This window comes from Theropithecus gelada, chromosome 7b (assembly GCF_003255815.1).
Source record: "Theropithecus gelada isolate Dixy chromosome 7b, Tgel_1.0, whole genome shotgun sequence".
In the NCBI taxonomy this organism is placed as follows: Eukaryota; Metazoa; Chordata; class Mammalia; order Primates; family Cercopithecidae; genus Theropithecus; species Theropithecus gelada.
This window is the reverse complement of record NC_037675.1, coordinates 6,574,137-6,589,843: the sequence shown is the minus strand read 5'-3', so window position 1 is coordinate 6,589,843 and position 15,707 is coordinate 6,574,137. Positions and strand designations below refer to the sequence as shown.

The following is a 15,707-nucleotide window of genomic DNA, read 5'->3' as shown; positions in this document are numbered from 1 at the left end:
TCTCCTTGCCCCGGATTTACCTCCCACAGTCTCCATGCCTGAAGACCACTGTCCTATAACCCCTTCCTCTGTGCTCTCTGATCAACGCTGACTCCTAAGTAGCATTTGAATCTGTCATTTCAAATGCTACTTAGGGGGAGCTCTTTATCCTCCACACCACTCTGGACATCAGGATCTTCCAAATTTCCACAACCGCACTCCCACTCGTCTTTCTCCGGTCCTCATCCATTCCTCTCTATGCTGCAGCCAGAATGAGTTTTCTCAAATGCAGATCCACTGGTGAACCATCTATGACTTAAATCCCTCTGCCTCCCCAAAGCCTTCTGGGGCCTGGGTAAAAGGATTGATCTCTCTTGTGACCTCATTCCTTGTCCTGCTTCCCTCAAATTTGTACTCCCATCAGAAACAGCTCCTAGCCTATTTCTCATCACAGGTACCTTTCCAATACCATTTCTGCTTGCAAAATGGGAACTAAGGGAAGTCAGCCTGCTTAGGTAAGGATCTTTGGACTCTAGGTGTTTCTCCTTAATTTAAGTGTCAATTTCCTTAGTCGTAAAACTGAAATAATAGTAAGGTCATTGTACAAATTAACTGAATATTTTGCCTGGCACATCATTCGTGCTCACATAATACATGTGAACCGTTTATTATTGTTCTTGTTATTACTCATGTTATACTGAATTTTTCTTTTCTTTTCTTTTCTTTTTTTTTGACGGAGTTTTGCTCTTGTTGCCCAGGCTGGAGTGCAATGGCGCGATCTCGGCTCACTGCAACCTCCGCCTCCTAGACTCAAGCGATTCTCCTGCCTCAGCCTCCAGAGTAGCTGGGATTACAGGCGCCCGTCAACGCCCGGCTGATTTTTGTATTTTTGGCAGAGATGGGGTTTCATCATGTTGGTCAGGCTGGTCTCAAATTCCTGACCTCAGGTGATCATCTGCCTCGGCCTCCCAAAGTGCTGGGATTACAGGCGTGAGCCACTGCACCCCGGCCTCACGCTGCACTGAATTTTCTGTTAACCTTGCTGTTTCCCTGCTGTTAGATAAACAACTCAGGATGCTTATGTGTTTATTCTGTGCATCCCACTGCCAAGCCCACGTAGGAACTTAATACTTAGGAGTCAAATGTTGCAAAAGAATAAATGAAAAAGCGCTGACGGAGGAAACCTTTCAGTCTTTATTTAGTGCCCACTGTGTATATTATTTCCTTCAATCCCAGAACACCCGAGGATGTAGGGGCCGATGTTCCCAGTCTGCAGATGTGGGTGTACTCAATAAGTCATTCGGCCTTTGGTGGTCCCAGGCTCACAGAAGCCCACATCTCGACCCAGGTAGAGGAGTGGATTGGAGCCGGGGAACACAGATGGGACGGGGCAGGGATGAGAGGAGGCCGGGCTCCCCTCCCTTCTCTTTAAAGTTTCCCGCCAGTATGGTCAACTTGCAGCACGAGTTACGCCCTCTTCAGGAGTCCCTCCCCTTCTGCTCTTGTCCGCCTCCCCGCTGCCAGGCAGGCTCGACCAATCAGAAGAGGCCTTGGGCGGGCGCTGCCGTCCAGCGAGCCAATAGGCGGGCAGAGGCAGCCGGGCTTGCCCGGGCATGTGGGAGCTGCCGGCTTTCTGGACGCCACGTGCGGACCGGAAGAGACGCGCGGGGCTTCAGGTGAGATCTAGGACCCTGTGCCGGGGCGGCGGGGTCGGGCGGGCTGAGGCCGCGTGTCACGGGTCGCAGGCCCCGCGCGTTGTGTCCTCCCCGGCCTGCGGCGGTGTCGCCTGAGCTGGGCTGACCGTGCTCTACCGGCCGGCAGAAAAGCAGGCCGGGCGCCGCCTGTCTCCAGTCCTCGCTTTGCTCAGGGGTCCAGGGCCAGAGGGGGCGGCGCTGGTCGTTGGGACTCGGCCCAGCAGCCGCGGCCAGCAAGTGACCAACGCCCGAGTCCTTCCCGGTGAGATCAGGCCTCCCACGCGTCACGCCTGGAGAACGCCAGCCAGCGGGGAGGTCGTGCCGGGATAGCAGACTTTAGTTGTTGTCGTTGTTCCTTGGACTTTTTAGCAGCACAGGGGACCTTATCGAGCCAGATTTTCTCAGATTTGGGCAATTATCAGAATCGTGGCTTGAGGGTAGGGGTCGTGCGCGCTCTTTTTGAAACTGTAGATTCTCAGGCCCCTTTCCCCAAAATAGCAATTAGGACGGTGTGGGAGTGGGCCTGAAAATCAGCCTTTTATCAGATGCCATTTGGTAATTAACTGTGTCTGGGAAGCCCTTATCTAATTCACAGTCCTCGGTTGATGGTGAAGAGACGTGACTTGCCCCAGATCATCTAGCTATTTAGTGCCAGAGGAGGGTCTAGAACTGCCCTCTGCCCTTCTGATCAGCCAGCAGGTTGGTGACTCTGATGCCACTGAGGATTCTGACTTCGTGGTTCCTTTGGGGCCTTTGCTCCATTGACTCTGCAGCTGGGACCCTTTCTTCAGGCCAGGGACCCCCTCCCTGCCTGAAGGCCCGGTGTCTGACCCCCCAGAGCGCTGGGTCCAGGCTAGAGAAAGGCTTGTATTTGTCCTTATTGAAAGGGTTGTTTTATCTGAGTGGAACTTCTCTCCAGCTTCACTGAGCTACATTTGGGCCCCCAAAGAGGTGTGTCCTTGATGACTGTTGGTTTTGACTTGTCAGCATGTAGCAGGAGGAGCCATGGACAAAACCCCACAGACACCCAGGTAGTGAAGGAAGTGGTTTTTAATCACCTAGAAGCATCAGCAGACTAGTGTCTCAAAATCCCAGCTTGTTAAGCGCACGATTTCTGTCCCTTTTAAGGGCTCACAACACTAAAGATTTTACATGAAAGGGCTGTGATTGATTGAGAATCTAGGGGATATGTGACAGGGGCTGCATGCACCGGTAATCAGAGTGAAACAGAACAGAACAAGAAATTTCACAATGTCCTTCCACACAATGTCTGGAATCTATGGATAACATCGGTTGCTAGGTCATAGTTTGAATTTTAACTATCAGGCTAAGGTCAGGCAGGCCCAGGCCTGGTTTCCGGTGTGGTGCCTGGTGCGGTGCTGTGCTGCCTGCCTTTGGTTTCGCTTCCTCGTTTCTTATTAAAACAGGTACTGAGTATAAAATAATATAGAACAGTATGTGGGAGGGGGGCTCTCTTTCTCTCTTCTCTCAAGCAAGGTCAGGGTGTTTGGAAAAGGACTGCTTTCCTCTCTTGAAATAGGAGGCCATAGAGACCTTTTCTCAGATAACTTAATTTCTGGCTTCTTTAAAACCTTGCCAGTAGGGTCAGGAAAGCCACCCACCCTAGTCCTAGCCTCAGCCCCTCACAGAGAAAGGAGGGGACTATCCACCACCCCGCTTTCCCAAATTAGTTATTAGCAGGGTTGGCATTGGGCTTCTTAGGCTTTTTTCTCCCATTGCTGGACTGAAGCAAATTGAGGTTCTGAATTTGTCAGTTCTAAGATGTGACTGTCAATATGAGGAAGTTGGTTACAGTTAAGACCTTTTTAAAAGAGAGACCTTTTCTCCTGGAAAGGATGGGATGAGCAAGCAGGGTGAATGAGTCAGGACGGGTCAGGTCTGGATGAGTCAAGTCGGGATGCGGTGCCCTGCCCTAGAGTGTGGAGAGTCTTTATGGAAATGCTGTGGTATCATCAAACCTGGCAATTCACCTCACTTCCCACCCCCTTCCCGTTTCTCTTAATCTCTGCTGCTACTGCTCAGGTTCTCATCTTCTCCAGACCTCTTTCTACACCCTTCTGAAGAGGACCTGCCACGTGCTAGCTTCTAGGCTGGCTGTTGGGGAAGGCACAGAGACAATCAAGGCTCCAACCTGCCTTCACATAGCTCTGAGGTAGACTGTGTGTACCAATGGACTTGGAAGGGTGTAATAATTCTCAAATTGTGCTATAAGAGCTCAGCACAGAGGGATGAATTTCTTTGCTCCCCAGCTAGACTTAATGTCCTGAGTCAGGGCTACTATGGGTTATTTCAGTGACCTCCATAGGTGCCTCTGAGGCTCCCCCATTCACTTGGCCAGTAGACACCAATTCAGGGGACACCAGATTGGAGTAGGGGTGGCTCGTGGAAGGGCCACCAGAGTGGGAAGCAGAAGATGAAATGGTGCAAAGGAGAGAGGAGCGAGGAGCAGTGCCTCCAGCATGACCCGCCTTATGCTCTACACCCTAGTGACTTCAGGCTGCTGGTGGGCCCTCTTCCTCCACCCTGGGTTACTCTTTTTTAAAGCCTTTGCCCCTAACATGGCCACTGATTCTTCTCCCTTCTACCTGGAAGGTTACTGTTTTACATGCGCACAGATATAGCTTCTTCCAGGAAGCCTCCAGAGAATTGTCCTCCAACCTGTTTTGCCTCCCTAGCACCTCTAATTCAGCCCTTAACACACTTTGTGCTTGGTTTCTGTCTCCACCATGAAACTAAACTTCTTGGAGTCCAGGATCCACCTTTGCAGCTGCCCAGCACTTGGCACAGTGGAGACACGAGAGGGCTTCAGTGTGGCATTGGCCTGTGCAACCTAGTGGCAGAACAATAGCTGAGTCTGAAAGAGCAGGAGGACTGTGAGTGGGAAGGGCGGCAGGAGAAGGCCTGTGGCTTGGGAAAGGGCTGTGAGTCTGCCACCACCCAGAAGTCCTTCTGGAAAAACCTCTATCCCACTGGGTTGCGCTGCTCTGGCTTGAGAAGAGCTGGTTACCAACCACAGGCTAGAGTCTAACCTCTCTGGGAGGAGAAACAGTGATTATTGAGCCCCTGCTGTTTAGAATACAGGAATACCCCAGCATACATTGTGTCATTTCCTCTTCACACAGTAGAGGGGGTGGTAGGATCAGTTTACATGCCTGAAAACTGAAACTCAGCAGTTTAGGTAATTTACAAAGAGCTGAGTTAGGCCGAGCATGGTGGCCCACGCCTGTAATCCCAGAACTTTGGGAGGCGGAGGCAGGCGGATCACCTGAGGTCAGGAGTTTGAGACCAGCCTGTCCAACATGGCAAAACGCTATCTCTATTAAAAATACGAAAATTAGCCACACATGGTGGCGCATGCCTGTAATCCAGCTACTCAGGAGGCTGAGGCAGGAGAATTGCTTGAAGCTGGGAGGCGGAGATTGCAGTGAGCTGAGATCATGCTGTTGCACTCTAGCCTGGGTAACAAGAATGAAACTCCGCCTCAATAAGTAAATAAATAAATAAGCTGAGTTAAACCCTGCTCTGCCTGACTTCAAAGCCCTAGTTTGTTTGATCTGTTAAAAATGTACTGACTGACTTGGCATAACAAATGAGATAGGCTTTCCAAGCTATGGCCTCAGCTGTTGGGAAGATGCTGGGTTTTGCAAACTCACAGGAACATTAGACATTTCCTGTAGCAGCAATGTGCGAGAGCACCTCTTATCCTAGCTTTCAATGACGAGGGCTTAAAGTCCGCTGGGTGGGACCCCACCACAGAAATCTGCAAGCACTTCAGATCAGGACTTTTAAATGTTTGTAGATGCTGTGGTGATTAATGAATTACAAAGTCAGGTAAAGAAATTACATTTAAAGGCTGGACATGGTGGCTCATACCTGTAATCCCAGTACTTTGGGAGGCTGAAGTGGGCGGATCACTTGAGCCCAGTTTAAGACCAGCAGGGCAACATGATGAAACCCCATCTCTACTAAAAATACTAAAAAGTTAGTCAGGTGTGCTGGTGTGCACCTGTAGTCCCGGCTACCCAGGAGGCTGAGGGGGGAGGATCACTTGAGCCCTGCAGTGAGCTGTGATCACGCCACTGCACTCCAGCCTGGGTGACAGAGCGAGACCTTATCTCTAAATAAATAAATAAATAAATAACATTTGGTTAACATATTACAAAAAATATAGCTATTCAATTACTGCGGGCTTCCTGTGAAATTTTTTCTCCAGGTTCTGAGGATCTGTGCCTTCATATTTCAAAAAATGATTTCTTAAAAAGGGCTATACAGTTTCTGTAACCTTTATTTTCCTATAACCATACCTCTGTCAAAGTCTGATACTTCTTAGCTAAAAATCACAGCAGAAAAAAAATCTGCTGCTAACAATATTGGACTCAGCCATGGTTTGATTGAGGTTGAAGGTGTGGATTCTGGGTTCCTATCAGCCTTTGGCCTTTACTAATTGGGCAAGTTTCTTCACCTCTGTGCCTCAGTTTCTTACCTGTAAAATGAAGATAATAATACTTTGTTCGGGTCATTGAACAGATCGAGTGATTCCATGTAGTATTTACAACAGTGACTTGCATGTGTTTACAGTATGAATGCTTTTATTAGTGAAATGGGTCCTCAGCTCAATCTGGGAGCCACCAGCTACAGTGCAGGGCTCTCGGGCATCCCCACCGTGGGGAGGAGGGGATGGTGGATGGGCTGTAGGGAGGGAGGGTGGATGGGTTGCCTGGCACACTCTCACCCAGCCCCTCGGCCTGTGTGTTCTCTCTTCAGGCTGCTGCCCCATTGGAAGATTACTCCCCTGGCTTCCCTTGCCCCAAGCAGTGAGCTAACTGGAATGGTACCCCGGGAGGCCCCTGAGTCTGCTCAGTGCCTGTGCCCTTCCTTCACCATCCCAAATGCCAAGGATGTGCTTCGGAAGAGGCACAAGAGAAGGAGCCGACAGCACCAGCGGTTCATGGCCTGGAAGGCCTTGCTGCAGGAGCAGGGGCTGCTGAGCGTGCCTCCAGAACCAGGGTCCTCCCTACTGCCCACCTCTTTCAGGGCAGTGCCAGCAACTGAGGCTGCCAGCAGTGGGAAGCAGTGTCTGAGGGCTGGATCTGGCGGTGCCCCATGCAGCAGAAGGCCCGCTCCCAGGAGAGCCTCAGGGCCCTTGCCCAGCAAGTGTGTGGCTATCGACTGTGAGATGGTGGGCACGGGACCCCAAGGGCGGGTGAGCGAGCTGGCCCGCTGTTCCATCGTGAGTTACCATGGCGATGTCCTCTATGACAAGTACATCAGGCCTGAGATGCCCATCGTTGACTACCGTACTCGCTGGAGCGGCGTCACTCGGCAGCACATGCGCAAGGCTATCCCCTTCCAGGTGGCCCAGAAAGAGGTAAGGGCAGGGTTGGGTACTTGTTTGGGAGGTGTGGTGGGCTGGAAAGAGCCACCCTAGTTTGAGTCACCACTTTGCTTCACTGGGGGCAAGAAACCTTGGGAAAGTCACCTAACTGCTCCGAACGGTAAGTTCCTTCTCCTTAGAATAGGGGAAATAAAAATAAAATCCCAAACCTGCCTCCAGATAAGGATTGCTGGCCTGTTGCACAGGACAATATAGAAAGGCTACACCAACTGTAAGGTGATAAACAGCTTACGTTTTAGAGTTTGCTTTCTGTTTTAAAAGTTGTATGCGTTGATATAAAATTTGTAAAGCCCACAGTGGCATCATGGTCAGGTATGGATGTTTTGGCCTATTTCCTTATGTTAGTTTCTTAGTGCTTAGAAAAATGTAATTAGTGGTTGGGACCACACTGATGTACCAGGAATTCCCAAACATGCTTGACCTTAGGAAACACCTGAGGCCTTTTTAACAATCCAAGATCCCTGTCCTCAGTTCCCCCCGTAGAGACCCTGATCCGTTAGGCTTGGGGAGGGCTCTGACCCTTGTTCCAAAAAATCATCACACTGTGCAGACTTGCACCATAAAGCCACAGGGCTTAAGGGGAAATGGAGGAAGGGAACAGTATTAAAAAGGACATCAGTGGCACCCCAAAAATAAGATAGAAACCTAATAAAAAAGGTAGTCCAGTTTTACACATCTTGTTTCTTCTTTTTTTTTTTTTCCTTATTCCACACATCTTAAATGGTTAAGAAATGCACAATACACCAGTAAGTATGGCACTTTACCTTGAAAAAGTCCTAAAGCTTGCTTGTGGGAACGGGAGTCAGAAAGGTTGCAGCTTGAGTTTCTGTGAAGTGGTGGAAGGAGAGTTCTTTGAAGTCAGACAGGAAGTGTGACACCAGCTGTGGATGGGTGTGGCTCATCACACAGGTGAACCAGGGTTGCTGTGTGCATATTGTGTATGCCCTCTTGGCTCAGTTCAGCTGTATGCAATTTTCTGCGTTCACTCAGTGTTTCTCAAGGACAAAATTATGCGTGAGCAAAGGTGAAATTTGCGTTGTTCCCAAAATGTGTCATACATCAATTGCATTGAGACAAATCTGCATTTTCTAAACAAGCCTTATAACAGAACCACTTTTTAACACTTCTGGGTTATTCTTGGGCTTAGGCAAGGTTGGGAAATACTGGTGTACACTATCTTGTGTCTTACTTTTTCTTTTTTTTCTTTTTTTTTTTTTTTGAGGCAGAGTCTTGCTCTGTCTCCCAGGCTGGAGTGCAGTGGCTGGATCTCGGCTCACTGCAAACTCTGCCTCCTAGGTTTACGCCATTCTCCTGCCTCAGCCTCCCGAGTAGCTGGGACTACAGGCGCCCGCCACCTCGCCCGGCTAGTTTTTTGTATTTTTTAGTAGAGACGGGGTTTCACTGTGTTAGCCAGGATGGTCTCGATCTCCTGACCTCGTGATCCGCCTGTCTCGGCCTCCCAAAGTGCTGGGATTACAGGCTTGAGCCACCGCGCCCGGCCTTGTGTCTTACTTTTTCACATAACATTGTGGCCCGAGCATTCCTTTGAAATGATTGGAGGTTATTTTATGTATCAAGGAGGCCAATCAGTAAGAGTAGCAACAAGAGGGGAGGTGTGTGGTGAACGCTCCAGCTCCTTGGTCCCTTCCATTGACCTGGTGGGTGGTGGTCCCAAGAGCAGGACCACTTTTTGTCTGCCCAGACTCTGAGCCACTGTAGGGTGTGCTCCATCTCTTTCTACTTCATGGCTGACCGGGGGGAGGGGCAGTATGGTGAGTGACCAGCATGGTGGCATGTCCCTACCATAAAGTCTCAATGCATCTTATCCATCTGCCATGAAAGCTGAGTTTAGAGATAAACCATATGTTGCCAGCAGAGGTAGGCTATGGAGGCCAGCAGCTGGTGATAAGGAGAGCCTAAGCCCAGCTAAGAGGGCTGGAGGGAGTTGCTGGCCCATGGCCCTGGACGTGGCCTCCCTGGTGTGTGAGGAGGCCACCCAGCAGGGAGGGGAGGAACACAATGTGCAAGCAGCCAGAGCTGAGCAAGAGAGCAGGTTAAGAGGGTGAGGAGGAGTTGGTACACAGCAGGGCAAGGGGGCAGAGTCCTGAAGACAGGGATTATGGCCCTTACTGCTCATAAGAGCTGCTGCTGTGCTGTGTCTATCAGTGACAGCCACGGTTCTGTTGACTTCACCCAGCTGGTCTTTATTGATCACCTCCTGTGATAAGTAAATAATAAATCAGTAAATGTAATGCTTTCTGCTACTGGAAAAAGATAGGCATTAAAAAAAAAGAATAAATGTGGCGCTTTCCCTGGAGCACCACTAATAAGTCCAACATGGTCTCTGCACTCACAGACCTTACAGTGGGGTGGGGGAGAGTGGGGTGGAGGCCTGGTGACGTCTTCCAGCCTGAGAGGAAAGCCAACGCCAGCAGTAGAGTTGCTTGTATCTGGTAACAGGAAGACTTCCATCCATGACCTCCTTTAGTCCTTACAGCTACCCCACGGAATGCTGCTGCCAGTGTTCCCCTTTGACAGGTGCGGAAGACATAGGTATGCCCCTGCGTATAGACAGTAGAAGGGTCTGGGTTCAGACTTGGGGCAGCATGGTTGACTGTGGAGCTCATGATCTCCCCACTCTGTGCTGCCTCCCTCCACAGGGATCCATGCACCTATTGGCTAAGGGTTCTCGGGGCGTGTCTCCTGCCAGCCTGATGGGGTGTGGGGGGACCTCCCTGACTCCTCTCTCTGCTCACAGATCCTTAAGCTCCTGAAGGGCAAGGTGGTGGTGGGGCACGCGCTGCACAACGACTTCCAGGCCCTCAAGTATGTCCACCCTCGGAGCCAGACCCGGGATACCACCTATGTCCCAAACTTCCTCAGCGAGCCTGGCCTCCACACCCGGGCCCGGGTCTCTCTAAAGGACCTGGCCCTGCAGCTGCTGCACAAGAAGATCCAGGTGCGTGGTGAGAGAATGACTGGAAGGGAGGGAGGCCCGCCTGGCTTCCATGCCACTTGAACCACAGACAAGGCTTTGGGCTGTGCCTCTAGCCTCCTTGTCATTCTCTCTTCCCTAGTCCAGGTCCAGGGACCTTGCATAAATGGGTCTCCCTCTTGTACAGGCAGCCCCAGGTGTTTCTCTCCATGGTCCTTCTTCCCCAGTGTGTACTGTGATTCTCCCAGAACACATTCTCCTAGGCTGATCTCTTCCAGATCTGTACCCTGCCTCACTCTTGGTTCTTGTATCCCCAAAGAGTGGTCTCCCATCCCCTACGACCAGACATACAGCCTTAGATGAGGAGCCAGTACCTCTTGCTCCTGTTGGGCTTCACATTTATCATTCATCTGGTCTGCAAGCCTTTGAAGCAAGAGATTTTTAGCATGCCTTATATTTGAGGAAAACAGGCTTGGAGAAGCTGCATGGCTTATGGTGTACAGTTGAGGTTCCATCCCTTTTCTGTGAACCTCCATTCTGAGCATATGTATTCTTGGGCCTGCACAAAGAACCCGGGGTAACTGGCCTTGCTTCTTGGAGTAACAGGCCTCTCACCAGGCTTGCAGGCAGTGATGTGTTGGCTCTTGTTAGCAGGTGGGCCCGCACGGGCACTCATCAGTAGAAGATGCCATGACAGCCATGGAGCTCTACCGGCTGGTGGAGGTGCAGTGGGAACAGCAGGAGGCCCGCAGCCTCTGGACCTGCCCTGAGGACAGAGAACCTGACAGCAGCACAGACATGGAACAGTACATGGAGGACCAGTACTGGCCCGACGACCTTGCCCACGGCAGCAGAGGAGGAGCCAGGGAGGCACAGGACAGAAGGAATTGAGAAGGGGGCAGGGCTCCCTGACTGGGCTTCTGGTGTGGCCAGTAGGAAGTGGGGGCCAGGAGAGCAGCGGGCACTCCTTCCTGGGCAGGGCGGGGCAGGATGCAGTGAGCCAGCCCCAGGGCCAGAGGAGTTGGGGTCATCTGTTATCTTGACACCCTCTGCTCACAGCATAGGGCTCTGTCTCTCCAGGGCTGTTGGTTCTTTCTCCTGACTCCTGTGATTTTGCTAATGGCACTTTACAGACTCCATGGAGATGTCAGGTGGACCATCTTCTAGGGCCCAGCAGGAGTAGGGAATGTGTCCACAGACTGACCAGGTTGTCGTGGCCTTCCCCACCCCTCAGATCTCCTGAGTCGTCATGCTGTGCTAATGAAAGGAATCATATCACCCTCTCTGGGGTTGGTGGGTGGGGGTGTCAATATTCTGGAGCTCCCTTACCCCAACTGAATGACTTGGGGTAAAGTTATCTTCCTTTTATTGCCTACCTCTTCCTCCACTCATTTTGGGTTCAGAATAAATATGCCCTGAAGTTAAAGAGTTAAGTCCTAAAGGAGACATTTCTTCCCCACCTCCCTGACCTGGAACTCTGGCTACAGCCATTGTAGGAACTCCGTGCTCTGCGTGGCCTGTCAGCTCCCTGCTAGGCTACAGTGGAATAGCAGAGCCCACAGGCTTCTCGTGGGGAACTGGCCCCTTAACATGCTTAGCAACAGAAGGCCCCAGGCACAGCTCAGGGAGGAGGGAAGGCAGGTAAGCTTTGGATGAGAACGGGCATATTTATTTTGACCCAAATCAGGGACTTCCCCAGTCCACCCAGTACTGGGCTCTTAAGCAAAAGCCTGAGAAACAAGACAGTGGTTTGAATTCTGGGGCCTTTGTGTAGAATTGTGCCTGACCTTTATTTATTTATTAAGAGCAGGGCTACTCGTTTAGGGGAGTAGAGTCTGTATGTCTCCTGGGGCTGGGGCAGGGTATTGGCAGTTAGCAGTGGCCCTGAACCTGGTCTGATGCCCCCTCAGCTCTTTGACTATCACTGTGGCTGTTGGGTTTTCTCCTATTTCTAAAAATGTTCTCTTGTTTCCTAAGTGACAGTTTTGAAATATTGGGTAACCAAGAACTCAGGTCACACAGACCTTGGAGCCCCATCTTTGCTTGCCACTTAGCTTTGAGATACTAGGCAAGCGAGGGACTTCACTCTTGAGCCTGTTGTTTCCTCATCTGTAAGATGGGGATAGTGGTACGGCCTACCTCATAGGGTTGTCATGAGCACTAAATGTGAAGTGTTTGGCACAGTGCCTGGCATGTGGTGAGCCACAGCCACTGTGAGTTTCTGTTTTCCCTTTTTTTTTTTTTTTTTTTTAAGCCCAAAAAGGGGCCACAACGTTGTTTATTCTTTGAGGATTTGTTGCAACTTCTTCAGGATAACGCCTGAGTCCACAGGCTGAGTAGCTGTGGCCCAGACAGAACTGCTCTGGCTTGGCTGTTGCAGCAGGTGGGGCGCTGGCCTCGGTGAGGACACAGCAGCAAGGGTCACGGTTATCCCTGTTCTTGTCTGTGGTCACCAGGCACAGGTTTGACTTCCGGTCAGTGTCCTGACATTGTGCGGGAGGTGACGACAGAGCAAAGCAGCACAGGGGTCAGGGAGGTAGAGACACTGCTGAAATCACACTACTCCACCCTTAGCTGAAGCCCCACGTTCCACAAACTTGGGGGGTCATAGATGTCCAGTCACTGGCTCCCTCCCAGTTAGCACAGCACAGAGGAAGGGGCTAACTGAGGCTTTTACTACTTCTGGCCTGGCTCCAGGACTTTGTTCTAGATTCCTTAAAAGTCGGTAGCTGGTGTCAAACGCAGTTGAGCAGTAGCTTTGATCCCTTGGTCTGGGGGTTGAAGGAAGCTAGCGCTGTTATCAGCGGGGAAATGTACTATTTAAGATCAGCTTTGTTGTAAAACCATGTGTTCTAGAATAAAACTCAAGTGTAAAAGTGGATTAAGTGGCCCTTCGTGTGAATTTGCAAGCTGGGGTTGTAGGGTGGCTCTTTGGGGGTTTAGGAGGGGACTGGGGCACTAAGCCTTGCTGGGTGCTTTGGCCTTTGAGAGGGCAGTCTTCAAGAGGATGCAGTGGGCTGCAGCAAGAAAATAGCAGAGCTACAGAATTTAGATAATTTATTTCTTATTGCCCTATTACAGAGCACAAGCTTTGTGTTTTGTTTTTTGTTTGAGACGGTCTTACACCTGTTGCCTGGGCTGGAGTGCAGGGTGTAATCATGGCTCACTGCAGCCTCGACTTCCCAGGCTCAGGAGATCCTCCTACGTTGGCCTCCCAAGTAGCTGGGATGACAGGCATGTGCTACCCACCTGGCTAATTTTTTTGGTATTTTTAGTAGACACGGGGTTTCACCATGTTAGCCAGGCTGGTCTCAAACTCCTGGACTGAAGCAATCCACTCACCTCGGTCTCCCAAAGTGCTGGGATTACAAACAGGAGCCACCACACCTGGCCATATTTGTTTTAACTTTTTTGTTTCTCCCTGAAGCTATGTACTCAACTAAATGTTTTTAATTGTAGTAAAATACACATAACAAAATGTACTGTGTTAATTGCTTTTAGTGTACAGTCCAATAGTGTTATGTCTGTATCTACATTGTTGTGCAACGGATCTCAAACTTTTTCATCTTGTGAAACTGAAACTTTCCATTTCCCCCTTTTTTCTTTTCTTTCTTTTTTTTTTTTCTTGAGACGGAGTTTCACTCTTGTTGCCCAGGCTGGAGTGCAATGGCGCAATCTTGGCTCACCGCAACCTCCACCTCCCGGGTTCAAGCAATTCTCCTGCCTCAGCCTCTCAAGTAGCTGGAATTACAGGCATGCACCACCACGGCCGGCTAATTTTGTATTTTTAGTAGAGACAAGGTTTCTCCATGTTGGTCAGGCTGGTCTTGAACTCCCAACCTCAGGTGATCCCCCTGCCTCAACCTCCCAAAGTGCTGGGATTACAGGTGCGAGCCACTGCACCTGGCCTTTTCCCCCTTTTTTCAACCCCTGGCAACTACCATTCTACTTTCTACTTCTATGAATTTGACTAGATAGCTCATACAAGTAGAATCATACAGTATTTGTCACTTTGTGACTAGCTTATTTCACTTAGCACAGTGTCTTCATCCATGTTGTGGCATGTGTCAGAATTTTATTTTTTAAGAGACTGCTGCCCAGGCTGGACTCAAACTCCTGGGCTCAAGTTTTCCTCTTGTCTCAGCCTCCCAAATAGCTGGAACTACAGGCATGTGCCCCCATGCCTGGCAACTAATTATTTTTTTTTGTAGAGATGGGGTCTCACTATGTTGCCCAGGCTGGTCTTGAATTCCTGGCCTCAAGTGATCCTCCTGCTTTGGCCTCCCAGCGTGCTGGGATTACAGGAGTGAGCTACTGCACCTGACCAGAATTTTCTTTTTAAGGCTGAATGATCCTTTGTATGCATTTACCATGCTTTGTTTATCCATTCATCTGTCAGTCAACAATACTTAGGTTACTTCCCCCCTTGGCCATTGTGAATAATGCAGCTATGAGCATGCTGGAAGTGCTCCCAAGTGTACAAATACCTCTCGAAGACCCCCCTTTCAATTCATTTGAATATATACCCAGTAGGGGAATTGCTGGATCATATAGTAATTTTTTTTTTTTTTTTTCTGAGACGGAGCCTCACTCGTGTCGTCTAGGCTAGAGTGCAATGGCGCGATCTTGGCTCACTGCAATGTCCGTCTCCCGGGCTCAAGCTAGTCTCCTGTCTCAGCCTTCCAAGTAGATGGGATTACAGGCGCATGCCACCACACCCGGCTAATTTTTGTACTTTTACTAGAGGCGGGGTTTCGCCATGTTGGCCAGGCTGGTCTTGAACTCCTGACCTCAGGTGATCCACCCGCCTCGGCCTCCCGAAGTGCTGGGATTACAGGTGTGAGCCACCGCGCCTGGCCTGTAGTTAGTTTTTTTTTTGAGGAACTGCTGTACTGTTTTCTGTAGTAGCTGTACCATTTTACATTCCCACCAACAGTGATCAAGGGTTTCAATTTCTCCACATCCTTGCCAACATTTGTTTTCTGTTTTTCCATAGCAGCCATCCTAATGGGTATGAGATGATGTGATTTGGATTTGCATTTCCCTAATCATTAGTAAGCATCTTCTTACATGCTTTTTGGTATACAGTTCATTTTTAACTCATTTTCTTAACATGTGTTTTATAATATGTATCTATTAACATAGTTTTACATATGTTAAACCACATGAAATTGCTAATATTCTACAGTTTTTTGCTTTTTGTTTTTTGTTTTTGAGACAGGGTCTCACTTGTCACCCAAGCTGGAGTACAGTGGTACAATCTTAGCTCACTGCACCCTCAACCTCCCAGGCTCAAGTGATCTTCCAGCCTAAGCCTCCCAAGTATAATACCTGGGACTACAGGTGCATGTCACCACACCTGGCTGATTTTTTGTATTTTTAATAGAGACGAGGTCTTCTGTGTTGCCCAGGCTGGTCTTGAACCCTTGAGCTCATGGGATCTGCCCACCTCAGCCTCCCAAAATGCTAGGATTACAGGTGTGAGCCACTGTGCCCAGCCCCACTGTTTCTTATGGTTCAACCTTTGGTATATACTGTTGACCCTTGAACAACATAGGGATTGGGTGTTGACTCCCCATACAGTCAAAAATGTGCATATAACTTGATTCCCCAAAAATTCAACTAATAAACTACTTTTGACTAGAAGCCTTACTGATAACAGGTAGCCAAATAACACACACAC

The 15,707-nt window shown here is 49.7% G+C and overlaps 1 protein-coding gene across 1 annotated transcript; it reads left to right on the top strand.

The window, feature by feature from the left end:
• Positions 1–1,572: 1,572 nt before the first annotated feature.
• On the top strand, positions 1,573–12,903 carry AEN (apoptosis enhancing nuclease). The gene is made up of 4 exons (XM_025391984.1): positions 1,573–1,655; positions 6,459–7,062; positions 9,848–10,048; positions 10,679–12,903. The coding sequence occupies exons 2-4, from the start codon at positions 6,523–6,525 to the stop codon at positions 10,913–10,915; spliced, it is 978 nt and encodes a 325-aa protein (XP_025247769.1). The 5' UTR covers positions 1,573–1,655; positions 6,459–6,522; the 3' UTR covers positions 10,916–12,903.
• The last annotated feature ends 2,804 nt before the right edge of the window (positions 12,904–15,707 follow it).